The sequence below is a fragment of the Marmota marmota genome, unplaced genomic scaffold (assembly GCF_001458135.2).
Source record: "Marmota marmota marmota unplaced genomic scaffold, marMar, whole genome shotgun sequence".
In the NCBI taxonomy this organism is placed as follows: Eukaryota; Metazoa; Chordata; class Mammalia; order Rodentia; family Sciuridae; genus Marmota; species Marmota marmota.
In genome coordinates this window covers 30,992,787-31,009,764 of record NW_025999990.1, presented here as the reverse complement: position 1 = coordinate 31,009,764, position 16,978 = coordinate 30,992,787, and the positions used below count along the sequence as shown (strand labels likewise).

The following is a 16,978-nucleotide window of genomic DNA, read 5'->3' as shown; positions in this document are numbered from 1 at the left end:
AGAATCCTGTAATTTTTCATTCCTGAGAATGTCGAGATTCTTCCTCTGGTTCTAACGAGAGTGTTCCGTGTCAAGGGGAAGGGCAGCTTTTCTTCTCTGGGAACATTTTGTAAGTGTTCAGTACCGATGGGCCTGTTTGTCAAGAAATATACTTTCATAAGAATGAATGTTTAATGATGTTCCTCAAAAAACCACAAAGTAATAGGACTATTGACAATATTTTTAAGTGAATCTAAAGAGATCAGTTTGAATTGAGGGAAGGCTGAATGCTGTCAGTGAAGGACACTCACTAATTCATCCTGAGTTTCACTGAGAAAGCACTTCATTGGCCTCCTAATATAATTGCATCCATGGCAGTTCATTGGCTTGGTACACTATTACATTTTGAAACATTCACGTGGCACATTTTACCGATGTACCACTGGTGAAGAGAAAGTTCAGTACATGCAAAATATACCTACCTGCCTTATATCTATTACAAAACATGAATATGTGTGGAAGAGAGCCCAAAACTTAAAAGCAAAGAAAAGCAGACACATTTATTGACAGTCGAATATGTTCTAAATACAGTCTAGAGATTAATCCACTCAAATCTGGGCAGAGGAAACACTAGGAGCTCAGTTTGCTGTGATGTGGCTTGTGGAGAGACTGGCCCAAGCCTAGCAGAGATTCTGTGGCAGAGTGGGGAGATGTACTCTTGGGCAGGTAAGATGGAAAGAGCCTGCACAAGGTCATGGATTCTCAGCAGAGCTTTTGGACCTGATGTTCTGGTCATGGGGAGCCATGCTGTATTCTTTTTTTTTTTTTTTTTGACTCAGGGTTGAACTCAGGGGCACTTTACTACTGAGCTACACCCCCCAATTCTTTTTATTTGTTTGTTTGTTTATTGAGACAGGGTATGGCTAAGTTGCTTAGGGCCCCACTAAGTTGCTGAGGTTGGCCTGGAACTTGCAATCCTCTTGCCTCAAACTCCTAGAGTCACTGGGATGATAGATGTGGTACCTACCAGGCTGGATTCTTGAGTTAAAGTGTGGAATAAGAAAGTCATTCAACAATATAGGGAGCATGTTCCCTCTGCCAGGAAGGAACTGGAAGCTATAGTGTAAGAAAGAATACAAGTTTTTTTTTTTTTAGAAAGGAGTCTCCTCCTCTAATATTATAATAGATATTCGTAATAATAGTGAACATATAGGCCAATCGTGAACACTGTGCCAAGCAGTGTTCTAAGTACTTTAGGCATATGTTCATTCATCCTTACAACAATCCTGTGAAATAAGTACTGTTAGTTTCATTATCCCCAACTTTCAGGTGAGAAAACAGAGGCTTCTAAAAGCAACTGGCTGAAGGATCCACAGAGAAGGTGCTCACATTCAGTCACCTAGTAGCAATGTTTTCAATAGCAGTGCATTTATTTTATGATAGTGTCTGATATCATCTAGCTATTTAAGTCACAGCTTGAGCAGATTGTTCTTGGAAATGATAGACACAACAGGGAAGAGGTTGTGTTCCCTGGTTCATGCACTTGGTTGACAATCTAGGTTCCAATGTTGAATGGAATGCAGGGGCTCCTTTTCCCCTTGAACCTGAGGACTGCGAGACAGACCTTTTCAAGTCTTAAAATAATATTTGTATTCTAACAAAATTAATAAGTGTATGATTATATCTGCAGTTATTTTATTTATAAACATGATAATTCCTTTCCACACACGTGGCATACCATATGTGTACTCTTTCTCCCCCACTAGGGGCTCAAGATCTGGATCGCATCCGACTCTCCACCTACAGAACAGCATGCAAGCTTAGATTTGTTCAGAAGAAATGCAATTGTAAGTATGCCAGTTGTTTGGGCTAATTACCTTTATGAATCCTATAGTTTACATGTATTACTAAGTTTATTGAAACCAGATTTTCTTGCACGTATTGATAAAAAAATGTTTACACAACAATAAAAGGATTATAATGATACACAAATGGTACAAAGACTGTTCCTAAGTAATTCTGAGGTCTGAATTACTTTTACCTACTAAAGTATTGAAATTCATGAGCGTCTGGAAATATGGATCATCCCAACTTTGAACTGGTTTAAGTCTGGAAAAAGTTTTTCGTCTTTTCTCTACCCTTGGTATTCTAAATGCAATGTCATCAAAATGGTTTTCATGAACTTTATAAAACATCAAACATTATTAAATCCTCCTGATATGTGTATTTCCTTTGTAAGTATTGGAACATGTTTACAAGCTCCTGGAAAACATCAAAGCTTAGTTCTGATGCTGTAAGATCAGCCCTTTGTATTGGAGTATTAACTACATTTACTGACATCAGACAACAGTGACAGAAGGGAAGTTGCTTAAAGAAACCAGGGAACTCGCTTCAACTTGTTCCCGAATTTTAAAATATAGGAAATGAGTCAGATCACTGACCACAATGAGCAGTTTACATTCCCTGCTGGGTCAACGCTTCTGTCCCATCACCATATCCATTTTCTCTTGGAAAAAAATATTGCTTCCTATTCCATGTGTATAAATTTATTATCATTATTTTTAAAAAAAAAAGAAAGAAAGAAAAACTGGCTCTGCTTTTAAAAACTGATAATGGTCTCTTTTTCTAATTAATATTGGACAAATTCTACACAGCGAAAGCCATAATGTTTTCCTGAGCACATACAGACAGTTCTTGAATAACTGGCATGGGAATGGGACTCTTGGCATATGCAAAGACCAGCCACCTGCAGATTTCTACCCTGCCAGAATCTCCAGCAGGTATTTCCCAGGGCCAGGTTTCCAAGCATACAGCTGATGGTGACAGGAGGGTGGGCAGTGTGCATCTGTTCTTTAAGGTGCCCAGCTATAGCCTGTTCTCCAGCCCCACTAGCTGAGCATGGGGTTTGGGATAGAAGAAGAAGAAAAAAAAAAAAAAAACAATGGTAGAACATCAATATGCGTTTTTGATTCCTCTCAGGATACTAAGCCAATCCCACAGCAGTAGTGAGAAAAGGGCTACAGCAGATGGGGAAAAAAAGGGGCTGTATTTGTAATCCTGGGCATCGATGAGTCAATAAAAACCCTTTCCAGGGTTAGGGGACAAGGAAAATGTTCCCAGAGAAGAAAAGCTGCCCTTCCCCCTGACACGGAACACTCTCGTTAGAACCAGAGGAAGAATCTCGACATTCTCAGGAATGAAAAATTACAGGATTCTCCCAAGTTCTGGCCATTTAGTAGCATGACAGTGGCCCTCCAAACTGGGGAGGCAGGAAGAGCACGGGGAAGGGGGTTTTGTTCCCCTTTTAAAGCTTAGCCCAACAGAGCTTTCCTTAGGCTTCTTTCTTTGGAAAAAGCCTACAAAATGGTAAGGAGGAAGAAGAAAAGAAGTGAGAGAGAGGGAAGAAGAGAGAATGAGGAACAGAGGGGTGGGGGGGGGTGGAGAGGAGGGGACAGAAGGGAAGGAAAGAGACTCACAGGGAGCTGCAGCCCTCCTGCCAACAGTGCAAACTGCACACACACTGTCATCCTTTGTCAGGTGACCTAGCAACCCTCACGCACTGCTCCATGGCTCCTGCTCCCTGAGAAAGGTCTCTTCTCATTCTTGGACATCTCTTCTTCTTCTCATTATTTTCTGACCTTGTCTTTATCCTACATCTAGAATTGTGTCTCTGTCACACTGATCTTCTTGGAAAGCAGTGGTAAAGAAGAGAGGATGATGGTGCATAGTGGGTGAAAAGTGACCCACCTGTCCATTTGTTCATGTCTTGGCTTAGTAGGCATGTATGAGCTCCTACTATGTGTCTGGCACTGTGTTAGGAACCAGAGAAAGGGCTATGGTGAATAGGATGTCATCCCTGACTTCCTGTTGCTCCAAGTCTAACTAGATGGATACACTTTTTGTTTGTTTGGTTTTTGTTCTTTCCCCAGTGCTGGGGATTGAACCCAGGGGCACTCTGCCACTGAGCTGCATCCCTTTTCATTTTTAATTTTGAGAGAGGGTGTCACTAAGTTGCCCAGGCTGGCCTTGAATTTTCAACCCTCCTGCCTTAGCGTCCTGAGTTGGGATGACAGGCACATGCCACCACACCTGGCTGGGTAGACGGACTTTTAAACAAATTTATAAGCCCATGTAGAAGTATCACAATTGAAATACGTACATGGTGTTTGGGCACCCTGGTAAGGAGTGCCCCGACGTGAGAGATGGAGGCTGCTGGGAGGACTTTCCTAAGGGAAATCTAGGCTGGATCTTAAAGAATGAGCAGATATTAAGCTGGGGAGTGGGGGAGTCTTATTTGCTTTACAATGTACCTTATAAACTCCATTCATTTTAGGAAAAGATACTAGACAAAGTTGAGGCTCAGGCATAAAAAACAAGCATAATTTGATTGCTCTGCTAAAATTAAGCTTCTTTCTAAAATTGCTTCTACCTTCTTCAGAAGTGTTAAATACAAGTATTACATGTGTTTGCTGAGTTTTCCTTCCTGACAATAAATATATCAGTTGTGATATTCATAGTTCCTTACAGAATAATAATACAATTAGTCTTGGCTCATCTTACTCAAAGTTGGAAACTTCCTTCTAGACAGATAATCAGAAGCAGTGATTTATTTTTCTTTTCTTTATTTATTTACTTTGACAACATTAGTCAACATTGAATTTACTCTCCTGGATTAGAGGAAGATAATTTTAGTCTGTTGTCAGACCTAACTCAAAACAATTATGGCACCACATAATAGAGTTTTACTTTGCATCAAAATAAATTAGATAAAAATTTTAGGTAGTGTGTGTGTGTGTGTGTGTGNTATACATATATAAATATTAAGGTAAAATTTTATGTTGTATATATATATATATATATATATATATATATATATATATATATATACATATAACTGCATTTGTGACCAAATGCAGTTGATTTGCTGCTTTGTGAGTGCAAAGCTGATAAGCACAACCAGGAGATGAAAGAGGGAAGAGAGGGTCATGCCTTGCAGCAAGTCTGGAGCGCACTGGGGATCATCCAAAAGCAGTGTCTCTCCCTTAGCCAACAAAGCATGGGGCTTTTATTAGGGAAACTCATACATATTCATGCAGGACAGACTCTCATCACATGTAGAGGCAGGACTTTCCTGAGCATCCTCGATACAATGTCATGCTTCTTCACACATTACATGTTCCAAAAATAATGGGTGGAACACCTCTGGGAACAGAATTTAGTATTATAATAATCAAAGTTGACTCTAGCTCACCTAAAAGGGACGAAGCAGGTGACTTAGTAATTTGGGCTGGCTCCTTATAAATTTCTCTGGTAGGCCTTTTCTGAAACAACAACAACAACAACAAAACATTTAAAATTTAAAGGCACACTTACCATCATTTCAAGTGGCCACAGCTTTTTTGGTTTTTGCAAGCATGGGTGATTGTCCCTAAAAGCTCCTTCTAGGGGCTAACAGATTGCTTTATCAAAAACTGTCTTAGTCATTTTGAGCTGCTATAACAAAAATATTATCAACTGGATATTTATAAACAACAGAAATGCATCACAATTCTGCCAACATCAAGGCACTACCCAATTTGGTGCCTGCTGAGGGCTCACTTTCTGATGATGGCACCTTCTTGCTGTGTCCTCACAGGATGGGGGCAGTTCCGCTCTTTGGGGTTTCTTCCATAGGGCTCTAATCCCAAACATGAGGGATCCACTCTAACCTAACCAACCTCCCTAAAGACCCTACCTCCTGCCACAATAGGGATTAGATTTCAACGCGAAGTTAGAGTGGGGAGGGCACAAACATTCAGACCATATTAGAAACTCCTTATCATATTTTTTTTTCACAGAAATCAATGGATTTTTTTTAAGTCCAAGAAACTTTTTAATTCTTTTTTTTATAATTTTTATTGTTGGTTGTTCAAAACATTACATAGTTCTTGATATATCATATTTCACATTTTGATTCAAGTGGGTTATGAACTCCCATTTTTACCCCATATACAGATTGCAGAATCACATCGGTTACACATCCACTGATTTACATATTGCCATACTAGTGTCTGTTGTATTCTGAAAAGCAGCAGAAATCAATGGATTTTAACAGTTTATTTTTAGGTGCAGACCTTGGGCAAAATTTATTTTGTATATTAACAAAATTAAGTTTAAAACCTACACAATGGAAGAAAAAACATAAAAACTAACATTGTAAAGTCACCATCACCGAAAAATAAATATTGTCTGGATACAGCATAAAGTGGGTAAGTTTTTAGAAGATTTCTTTTTTTTTTTCTTGTCTAAATTCAAAGGCCATTTTCTCTGATGCAATTCTTAATGGATAATGAGATTTACGGTTTCCCTCCAAACAAGAGGCCAGAGAACTGTGACCTGTGGAGTAAATGCAGCCCAGCACCTCTTTCTGTATATCCCATGAATTAAGAATTGATTTTAGAGACAGATATTTGCCACTGATTTGATGAAAGGGAACACTAATATCTAATCCCAATTAAGCAAGATAAAATGTCTCCCCGAGAAAGAATTTCACCCTTCTCATTAGTAGGCCAACAATGTTTAAAATTTGTCCTCGATTATTATATATTTAATTTCATCCATAAAAATGTGTGGAAGTTCTTTTTCTCCTACATGTATAGCTATATAGTATCTTTGGTTATGTCTCTGTGTCCATCAAAAAAGTTCACCAACCCTATAGAAGAATTGCAAGAACACCTTGTCTTTTTCAGGCAAAAGACTTTCCATTCCTTCCAGATTTTTCCATAGGAAAGGTTTTCCAAATCACTACTTCTCCTAATCATTTTTCTTTTATGTCCTGTTATGCCCTCCCTCCACATGACATAAATAGCAAACTCCCTTCTATAATAAAAGAATTAATGCCTCTGAAAATTAGGGGGCACAAAGCTGGCTGTTTTGTATTTTATAAGAGGACAGGATAGAGAATACAAAAAACAAATAGTTCAAATAATCCATTCTAATTCACAACATTATCTAGAGCTTCCAGATTTTTTTGTTCACTTTCCACAAAAAATAAATACCCATAAATGGTTTATACGCATGTGTAAAATGGCAACATCTTGGCCTTTATTTTAAACAAATAACTGCTTCCTACAAGAACTTTATTTCTTTGGTCAGCATTGACATGCTTAATGATCCAGGTATCCTGCAATGTCAGCAGACCTTTTTTCAGAAATTACTTTGGAGTCAATGAAACGTAGCTTCAAAAGGCAACATCAAAAGGAAACAAGAAAAATAAATCAGAACGATCTAATCTCTCCTGTTCAATAGTGAAAAGAGAACTAGAGCGGCAAGGGGATGCTCCTTCCCTCACCCCCCTGCTCATATTATAGTCCTATCCATATCATCAGTCATATCAATTAAAATTTTCTCTAAAGGGACAAGGGCGAACAGTCTATACCTGCAGGTGGGCTTTCAAAGTGCCTCAATATATCTTTTCTTTAGTAAATCAAACACTTATTAAAAATGTGCTTCATCCTGAAGTAATTTAAGTTAGAATCTGAGCTTTTGTCTATGTTAATGTCTCTAAACTTCATTCAGGACTATTTCCGAATCCAAGGATGCAGTTACCTGCTTTTCTAAATATTTCTCTATCACTGCAAAATTAATCTGAGTGTCAGATATCTAGTAGGTCCTGAATAAATATTCTTCTGTGAATGAATGGATGAATATACTTATGTAGTTCTATTCTTCACCAGCCAGGTGAGTAGTATGATGCAGTAGAACCCCGGGGATATGTTTTTAGTAGCAAATACTAATATCCCATTAATTTTTCTTCAACCTAGTATGCCAGTATATTCTTCCTCTTGGCTTCATGATTAAATAGGTGGATTTGAGGCTGCCTGTATCCGTTTTTTATTGTTGCATAGCCAATTATCACAGATTTAGCATCTTAAAACAGCCAGTGTAACATTTATTATCTCAGAGCTTCTGTGGGTCAGAAATCTAATGCAGCGTGGCTGGATTCTGGGCTCAGCATCACTAGGCTTAAATGAAAGAGCTGGCTGGGTCTGTGGTTCTCATGTGGGCTCAGTGCTTCTAAGTGCACTGGCTGTTGGCAGAAATCATTTTCTTTGCTGGCTGTCAACTGAGGAGTACATTCAGTTCTTAGAGCTTCTTAATGCCATGTGGCCTCCTTTGGGCCATTCAGAAGGTTAATATTTGCTTCTTCTTCCAGACAAGTTAGGTGTGTTTTGCTGATTTCTCCTTCTGTGACCAGCAGGTGAAATTGTTTTTCTATTAAAATAGTGCATTTATGTCAGCCCTACCCAGATAATCACCATATTCTAAAATCAATGAGGGGGACCAGTATTTGTGTTTAATTGAATAGCTGGGAGAAGGTATGTAGAACCTTGGGGTCAGGAATTGAAGAAGCCCATCTTAGGATACATCTATCAGACCACTTGACAACATAGGTTTTCTATTCTTGCAGATCATGATATGTGGAAACTTTTGAGCGTAAAAACAGAGCTAAAAGAAAAAAAAAACTAACTACAGTTAGGGGGGAAAGAATCTTCACAGTGAAGGACATAATGGCAGAAACCTTCAGAGTTAGGGACAGGCAGATGACTAGTCCTTGGAGCACAATTATCTCTGTATTGTTGCAAATTTTTGGATCTACAATTTTCATTCCTGATGGTAAATCATTCTAGACACTTGTTTAGACTAAAGAAAAGTGCATTGCACTAGAATTCTGTGTTCCGGAATTTCCCTGTGGGGAGGTTAGTGGCAGCAGCAAAGCATAAACAAACCCATTAATGATACCCGTGGAATATGACAGTGGAAAAACTGCTCCTCTTTGGGCTCCCTGAACCTGCGGCAAAATTCTTCCTCTCTATCAGAGCAAACCTCTGGTAGAGTGAAGTCATCATTTAGAATCCTGGTGATTGTAATATAAATTTAACTGAAGCTGCTTCTTCCCTTCAGTTGTGTTTATTTTTAAGATCTTGAAGAAGCAGTAGTTTTAGTTTTACAGAATGTTGGAAGCTTTGTCTGCTCAAGCTGGTGTCACAGCACAACGTGTGGACTAAGCCAACACCTACAGTCTTACTACGACGGATCTGGATATAATAGACTAATGCTTCTTTCCCTTTCTTCTGCTTCTGCATCATGCCTATAAGTTGTGTCAACTGAACACTTTTCCTTCCACAAGTTAGGAAAGAGCATCATCTTTAAATGTCCTGGTCAGTTGGGAAAGAGAGGTGCATGCAGAGGAATGCCTGCCAAGCTTCCCTGAGCCTATCTAACAAGTGTCAAGGCTTCAGTGATCTTTCTCTTGTGGTCTGCCAAGCCCTGTTCCTGGGAGCTTGCACACCTGGCCCAGAGCCAGTCAGCAGAGTGATGAAGGGACCCTTAGAGGACGTTCTCTCACAGCCTGGCTTCCAGGATCTTGGGACTGTGGGGCACACTAAGAGAAAACAAAAGACTCTCAGGGGAGAGTGGCCTCTCCAACCAAATCCACCCATCATTCTACTTGAAAGCCATTCCTGATGTCACCTTGAATCACTTTTCACTGAGTTCTCCTTAACATTCTTTGTTTGTTTTAGCAATCATTATTTACTTACTCACTCAACAAATAGGGACAGTCACTGACTGCACGCCAAACCCTATGAGGCAGTGGTGAGAGAGTGAGTGGAGCATTCTCCTATACAAACTTTTAATAAGTGCATGTTTATTTTAGTACGATTCTCAGCAATCCTGAAATTTGCATTTCTAATATATTATTCTCACCTGTTGAAAATTAGAGAAAAAGAGAGTTTGAAGATGATGATAGAACAGTGGAAGATTGGTTCAAATGATCCTTTAAAAGAGCACTTGCTCCCTCTGTTAATGATACTGAGACCCATCACGTTGCCCAAATGATAGATCTGGTAATCATCTTCTCCCACCTCAAGTTGAATCAATCATAAAGTCTCATCAGTTATACATTTTACATACCTCTGAAGTTCCTCTACATCTTTCTGTGCTGATGGTAAATACCTGGCCAAAAACACCTTTACCTCAATTACAGTCTAAGCAAGTGCTCTGCCACGGAGCTATATTCCCAGCTGATGTTGACTACGGTCTGATATAACCCCAAGATTTCCTACCTCCTGGGCAATCCTGTGCAAAATCAACCAGGACTGTGAATTTAATAAAGTTTGTTATATTTCACAGTTGATCATCAAATAGAGAGATTATGTGGGTGGGCCTGAGCTCATCATATGACCTCTTTAATAGCAGAGAATTTTCTCAGGCTATCAGCAGAAGAGAAAGCCAGAGGTTTGAAAGACCAGCTGGCTTGAAGATACAGGGAGCCACATGCTCAATCTCTAGACATTGGAAGATGCACAGCTGACAGCCAGCAAGGAAATGAGGACTTCAGTCCTACAACCACAAGGACCTGAATTCTACTAACAAAAAAGAAAAGGAATTTGGAAGCAAATTTTCCCAGAGCCAAAAAAATGAGAACTCAGTTCATCCCTCTTGCTCTATGGATTGTCTTTCTTTTGTCTAAAGTACTTATTACATTCTAATATACTATATGCTATATAATTTACTTAGTTGTTATATTTATTATGTCTTCTCTAATTTAAATATAGGGTAAGGGAAAGATCAGTGTGTATCGGTCGGTATACTTGTGTATCTATAGTACCTGACACTTAAGTGTTCAATAGATACTTACTAAGCAAATGAATGGACCTTTTGAGACCATTTGGGAAGAAGCTTTTGAACAAGTTGGTGATATCAAAGACAGTATATGGTTCAGTATCTATTAATTTAAATGAGTAAAATACCACGGCCAGCCTACTTAGTGTGTTGTCACTAGTGTTATGTTGCAGAAATGAAAAATATTTGTTAGTATCTTCTAGATTTACCCAGGTGCCCTCATTTTCTGGATACCTTTTTTGTTTAATGTATTCATCCCTCCTCGTCTTAGAAAAATCTTAAATTTCGTAACTTTGACTTTTCTCACCATGAATGCTTTCAAAAACTTATACTTCATTCTCATGTTTGTGAGGAAACAGCAGTAGCTCTAAGAAGCCTACCTATTAAATCTATGACTGGAAGTTCATGTGGAGAAACCCCCTTCAGAGTAAGCCCCATGGATTTGTAAGTTTCACAGGGTGGAAGGTTCTAGAGGCAGACTGAAATTTTCTTTTCCTGAGTTGTTGAAGGCACTTCAGCATTTCAGTGAAACTTGAGGGAATCATTCTAAACCATGAAACATATTTACCCTTACAAAAGATGGGGAAGGATGAATACATTAAACTCTAAAAAATGCAAATATCCAGAAAACAAACTACTTCACTACCTAAAAAGCAATAGCTAATATATCCAGGCAAAATAACTTTCCAAAAAATGTATAATTCATTATATGAAGCATAATGTATAGTGGCACTGACTCCACTTCACGGTTATTTTAACATAATCTTCTATTTTTCCATCTAAAGTTGTTCAATGCTTTTCAAAAATTTGCTTCAAAACATATAACATAAAATTTGCTGTTTAAACCAATTTAAGGGTACTATTTAGTTTCATTAAATACTTTTACAATTTTATCCAAACATCACCATCATCAATTTCCACAACTTTTCATCATACCAAACAAAAACTCTGTACCTGTCAATCTTTTAAAATCCTGGAAATGTGGTCCTATCAGATTTTCTTTCCAGCAATGGCCACTACACAGACTCAGTTCTGTGATATGGAAAAGAGTGTCTGAAAACCAAGAACATGACTAAATGATACCGGTGATCCTTTAAAAAAAAAATTCTTAACCATCAGTGACTTAGGTTGTAAAATAAAAGCTTTTCCATTGGGAAAACATTTTTTTTAAATCATTCAACAAATTAACCCTCCATATGCCAGTGTTCTGTATACATTCTGTATACAGAATAATGAACGAAACAAGACAACAAAACCTAACCCTCATGAAGCTTTCATTCTTGCAAATAACACAACAATTTAGATAGGAGTGAGTGCTCTGAGGAAAATAATCCAGGACAGTGAGACTTGTGTCTTAATGGCTGCTTATATTCTCCACACACAGCATATATTAAATCCATGTTTACCTGCAGATGTGTTCATAAAGTAAGTAATGACTTTTTAAAGACTTCTTGCTGAGCTTCTGAGCACCCTGAGAAACATGGGACTGATTCAGACTCAAAGCTTTTCTCCCTAGGAGCTTGTAGTTAATCATAAGAAACCCAATATACATATGGTATACTGTTTCCATTCTAGAAACAGCTATTTAATAACTTACCTAGCTTTTATTTGGCCTAAACTCACCCTTTATTTAATTTTTTTGTACTTTTTTTTCAATTATTTGTATTGTCAGGCCCTTTCCAAAATCTCTGCTTGGCATGATCTGTATGATTTACTTGACCATCTTCCAAATATTAAACAATAGCAAATAAGCTGAAAGTCTGAAATAAGCCAATGAAAGTGTGTCCCTTTCTTTGCTGTTTAAAGTCCCCCTTTTCAACAGTGCATCTATAGGAACATTTAGAGGCCTGTCAATCATAGTGCTGATTCTTGAAATTATCAAGTGCATTTAAAAGAAAAATTTAACTGAAACAGCACAAAAAAGAAAAATGCAGCATGAGATCATCTCATTAATTTAGGTTATCCTAGATAGTTGTATTCCTTAGTGTACAAATTTAGTAATAGGATGAGCTCAAGTTCAGAATGTAATGAATGTGCTCTCTTTGTAGTAGATCTGAATTTTATGAATATCAAACAGTAGATGCACTCTAAAACTTTGCTGTATGTTTTTTCATAAACTAATACTAACCTATTAGTTCCCTGAGCCATCTGTCATTTTCTGAAGGAAAGAAAAGTTATTCAATTGTGGTGGCTAAAAAAAAAAAAAAAATCACGTATATCTAATACATATTGTAATACCCTTCATGGTATTGGGCTAAGAATTCTGTGTTATCTCCTTATACATCATTATAAAGTTAGTTCTATTTATTCAAGATGAGGAGAGCATTGCACAAGAGTAGCTTTCCTTGGATGAACACCAGATAAAATCATATAAGAGCGCAACTTCTAACTTCCAAAATCAGCCAGGTGTCACGGTATACAGAATTGCTATCCTATAATACCTGTCAAAACTTGACATAATAAAAATAAAAAACCACTGGTACAATGAAGCAAGCTTTGTAGACTACTATGCCTGTTGCTGCTACTACTAATAACAACACCAGCCAAATGCTTGCCCCACTTCCCAAAAAATGTTCTGTGTGCTAGGAAGCTGTGCTGTCAATATTATCTTAACTGGTGAATGAAATGCATTTTCTACTGTCTAGCCCATTATCTACTCTCAATGCACAATTAACTATATATTGAAATGGTACTGAATGAGTACAGAGAAAGTAACACTTCACAGCCAGTTGCTACTTGCTCAATGTTTCCAATGCTCCTATGTCCTCTAACTATTTTCATGTTGGGCCACGTGTGCCCATCAAAGGTTATAAAGAAAAAGTTGAAGACAGTTGCTCATAGTTGCCAGCCCTGTGGATGCACTTTCTTTTTGGAATGTGGCCTCTGACACCTAGGGTTCTGGCCATCTGTGCCAGGCATAGTGTGTAAAGAATAAGAGGTAAAGTGAAAATTCATGCTCAGTGATCATGGAGCTTTCTTGAAATACTGAAGCACAGAGAAAAGCTTCTAGGGATTATGCATGGTAGCTGGCTTGCAGCAGGTGTTATACTCCATTCAATAGGCATGACGAGTCACTCCAATTTGAACTAGGTATTATGCAAGGAACTGTGAAGAACTCGAACATGAGTAAAACATCGTCTGTATCTTCAATCTGCTTATCATTTAGTTCTGTGTTTCCCCACATATCTTCTAGAGACTCCCATAAAAGCTGTGGACGGTTTCCCAAAAAACACACATGACCTTACACACAACATTTAGTTCATAATTTTAGAGACTTTTCTTCTAAAGCCCAATTATGGGCTGATCTTGAACATTAAGGGAAAAATTATGTCCACTAGTGTGGAAAATGTAGAATGTCATCAGTGATCTAATAGATATGTGAAGGACTCCGGGCATGATGAAAGACAGACAGCAGTTTACCTTCTATTTTCCAAGAAGTCTTGGAGACAAGCAAAGACAATAGTTCAGCTTCACTTTAATTTCCTGATTAAGGTGATGTAATAAAGCTTAAAGAAAAGGTCTACAACATATAGAGGATATCAGAATGGGCTTCCTAGAGGACATGGCATATATATATCACCTTGAAGAATAGTGGATTGAAGCTACACCAGGTGGAGGGAGCAGACTGAGGACAGGTAAACGTTAAGAAGGCCAAGGCATATTCTGGAATTGTAAGAAGTCTCATGTGTCTGGAGCACAGGACTCTTGGAAGAAGCTGGAGAGTAGCATAAAATGAGACTAAAGGTCAGTAAACTGGAGTCCAAACATGGGTTTTTCACTCTGAGCATTCTGGATATGATTCAAAAGGCAATGAAGAATGGCCTAGCCAGAGGTGACCCTCATATTTCTTAGGTTAAGTAGAAAGGTATAAAACTGGCAATGATTAGGAGGCCTGCTTCCAAGTAGAAGGTATTAAAACCTAAACTAGGGGACTAGAATATGGGAAATGGTAAAACCCTATTAAAGAAACCTGAACAAAGTTATCTAATCTAAAAACCCTGTGCACAGTGACTAGCCTCAGAGGAAGTAAAACACTAGGTCCTCATGCTTCTAAAGTCATTAAACAAACTAAAACACTAAAGTTATTAAACAAATGCAAAGTTATTCTATACAAAGTTAAGCACTGGCAAGGAGAAATTATTATTCATATTTTTCTTTTCATTTACTTTTCCTTATTATTTTTTACAATCCTTGGTGCAATACTTTGAAAATAATAGGCTTAATAAATGCTTAGTTCCATTGAATTTAGTTTAATTTATAGTATGACAGCTATTGAGGCAACAATTATTATACCTCATTTTGAAAAATGAAGCTGGTCTACAAACACAATTTAAGGAACACTGAATACTTTTTCCTAATGGGCAAAGGATGTACTGCCAGGGCCTCTGAGGATTGGCATGATATTCAATTTGATTTTACACCAAAAATGTGTTGTAGAACTTTTCATTAAGCATTATTACATCACCTTAACCAGGAAATTAAAGTGAAACTGAAATGTTATCTTTCTAAGATATGATGCTTCTCTCCAAGGGTTCTTAAGATAGAGAACTAACTGCTTTAGCGATCAAAGCATACTTTGGAAGCAAGGAAGAAGTTGAGATTACAAGCATTAAAAAAAAACAAAAAAAAAAAACTGTGAGTTACTCTGGCATTGTCATTGTTCATGTTCACATTTTATAAAGGCTTAGCAAATGACTACTAATTAAAAATCTAAAAATTGTGCTCTCACCAACATTTCTTTCTGAATTCATTGTTTGGTTAATGTGAGTGATGGCTAATACCCACAATATAGTCACATCAAAATACATTTGTTTACCCTGGCAAAGCACACTATTTACTGGTTCTTCCTTCCCAACAGATTTTAAAATAATATTTTGTCATAAAAAGAGATAAATCAGAGCATAAAATTTAAAATATTTATTTGAAAAAATCTGAACAACAGGCTAATTTTTTCCTTGCATTCTTGACCAGGCCCTTTGGGATATCTTTTAAATGAATTCCACTGACTCAAATGAACATCAGTTTCCTGTTCTTCCTATCTGGTGTCTAACTTCATTCATAACTCATGCTCCATAGTAGGGGCTCTCCAACCTTACTGTCTATCAAAATCACCTGAAGGGCTGTTTATACTTAGGGATGCCCTGGCCAGACCTAAGAACTGTGGAAAACCATAGTTTGAGATTCACTCAAACTATAGAGAGCAACCCTGGTTTTCCCAGCCAGCTTCGTTGGCTATAGTTAGGGATCTGAATTAGCTCACATTGTAGTCTGAAAACAAAACTAGGCATAAGCTTTATAAAATGCAAATTCTCAATAAAATAAAAAATAAATTCATGTCAATTTTAAAACAGAGGGATTTGCTTATCAAAAAAATTAGAGAAATTTAACATAATGGGCAATAGATAAATGTGCTTAGTTATGAATCCTGCTCTCCTGTTATTCTTAACTCAAACTTCTCTGGCCCAGTAAGGTCAATTCAAAAACTGAACACACACCACCCTCCTTCACTGTTTTGGGCTATTGGCCGCCTGATCCTCTTCTTCCTGGAGTATTCTCCCCTCCTCATCCTCATTTGTGCACTTTCTGCTATGCTTTAGACGTGGACTTGAGCCTTATCTCCTCCAAGTCTTTCTTAAGTTTCCAACTCACAATAGTAACCCCATATTTACAGCTCCTGAAGCACTTTAGAGAAAAACTGCCCTATGGGTGTGGACTATTCATAATTCAGTTTCCTGTGCTGATCTCCAGCTAGGTCATCTGAATGTATCTCTCCTCAAGGGAATCCAATCTCTTATATGGTCAAGTTCTTATATTTTATCCAATCACCTACAACATGAACCACCATGCATTCTAAATCCTTAAAAATCCCTGGTTAGATTTAATTTCTTTTGAAGTTGTTATGGAATCTCATCTCTTGCTCCCTTTTCCAACTCTGGATCTGTCAGCATATGGCAGACTTTCTCCATATGTTGCTGCTTCCATGGGCAATGGCTGTATGGTAAGTAGTGATACAGTGAAATATTATTTTTTTCTCATGAGCTGAAGTTGTGTGGATTTCAAGATATCTGACCTGAAATTGAACTAAACTAGTGATTACCATGCAACACTCCCTCATGGATTTATAATACCATTTCATCCAGTAAAAGGAAAATAAATCAGAAGTTCTAAAAGAAAGCTTATAGTAAGGGCCAGATATCTTTGTAACAGACAGAGGGGAGCAAAGAATTTAAAGAATTTTTTCCTGGGGGCGAGGGTGTTATGATTCTACCTGAATATGATAGTGTTTGTTTTGTTTTGTTTTTGTTTTTTGGTGTGTGTGTGGGGGGGGGGGGGT

At 37.8% G+C, this 16,978-nt stretch overlaps 1 protein-coding gene across 37 annotated transcripts in view; it reads left to right on the top strand.

The window, feature by feature from the left end:
• The window catches only part of Dtna (dystrobrevin alpha), a 315,681-nt gene that overhangs the window by 189,981 nt on the left and 108,722 nt on the right, over positions 1-16,978 (top strand). For all 37 annotated transcript variants that reach the window (XM_048806343.1, XM_048806342.1, XM_048806340.1 and 34 more), the window contains one exon: positions 1,746-1,826. In XM_048806343.1, coding sequence (XP_048662300.1) covers positions 1,746-1,826 — 81 coding nt within the window. The remainder of the gene's footprint in view (positions 1-1,745; positions 1,827-16,978) is intronic.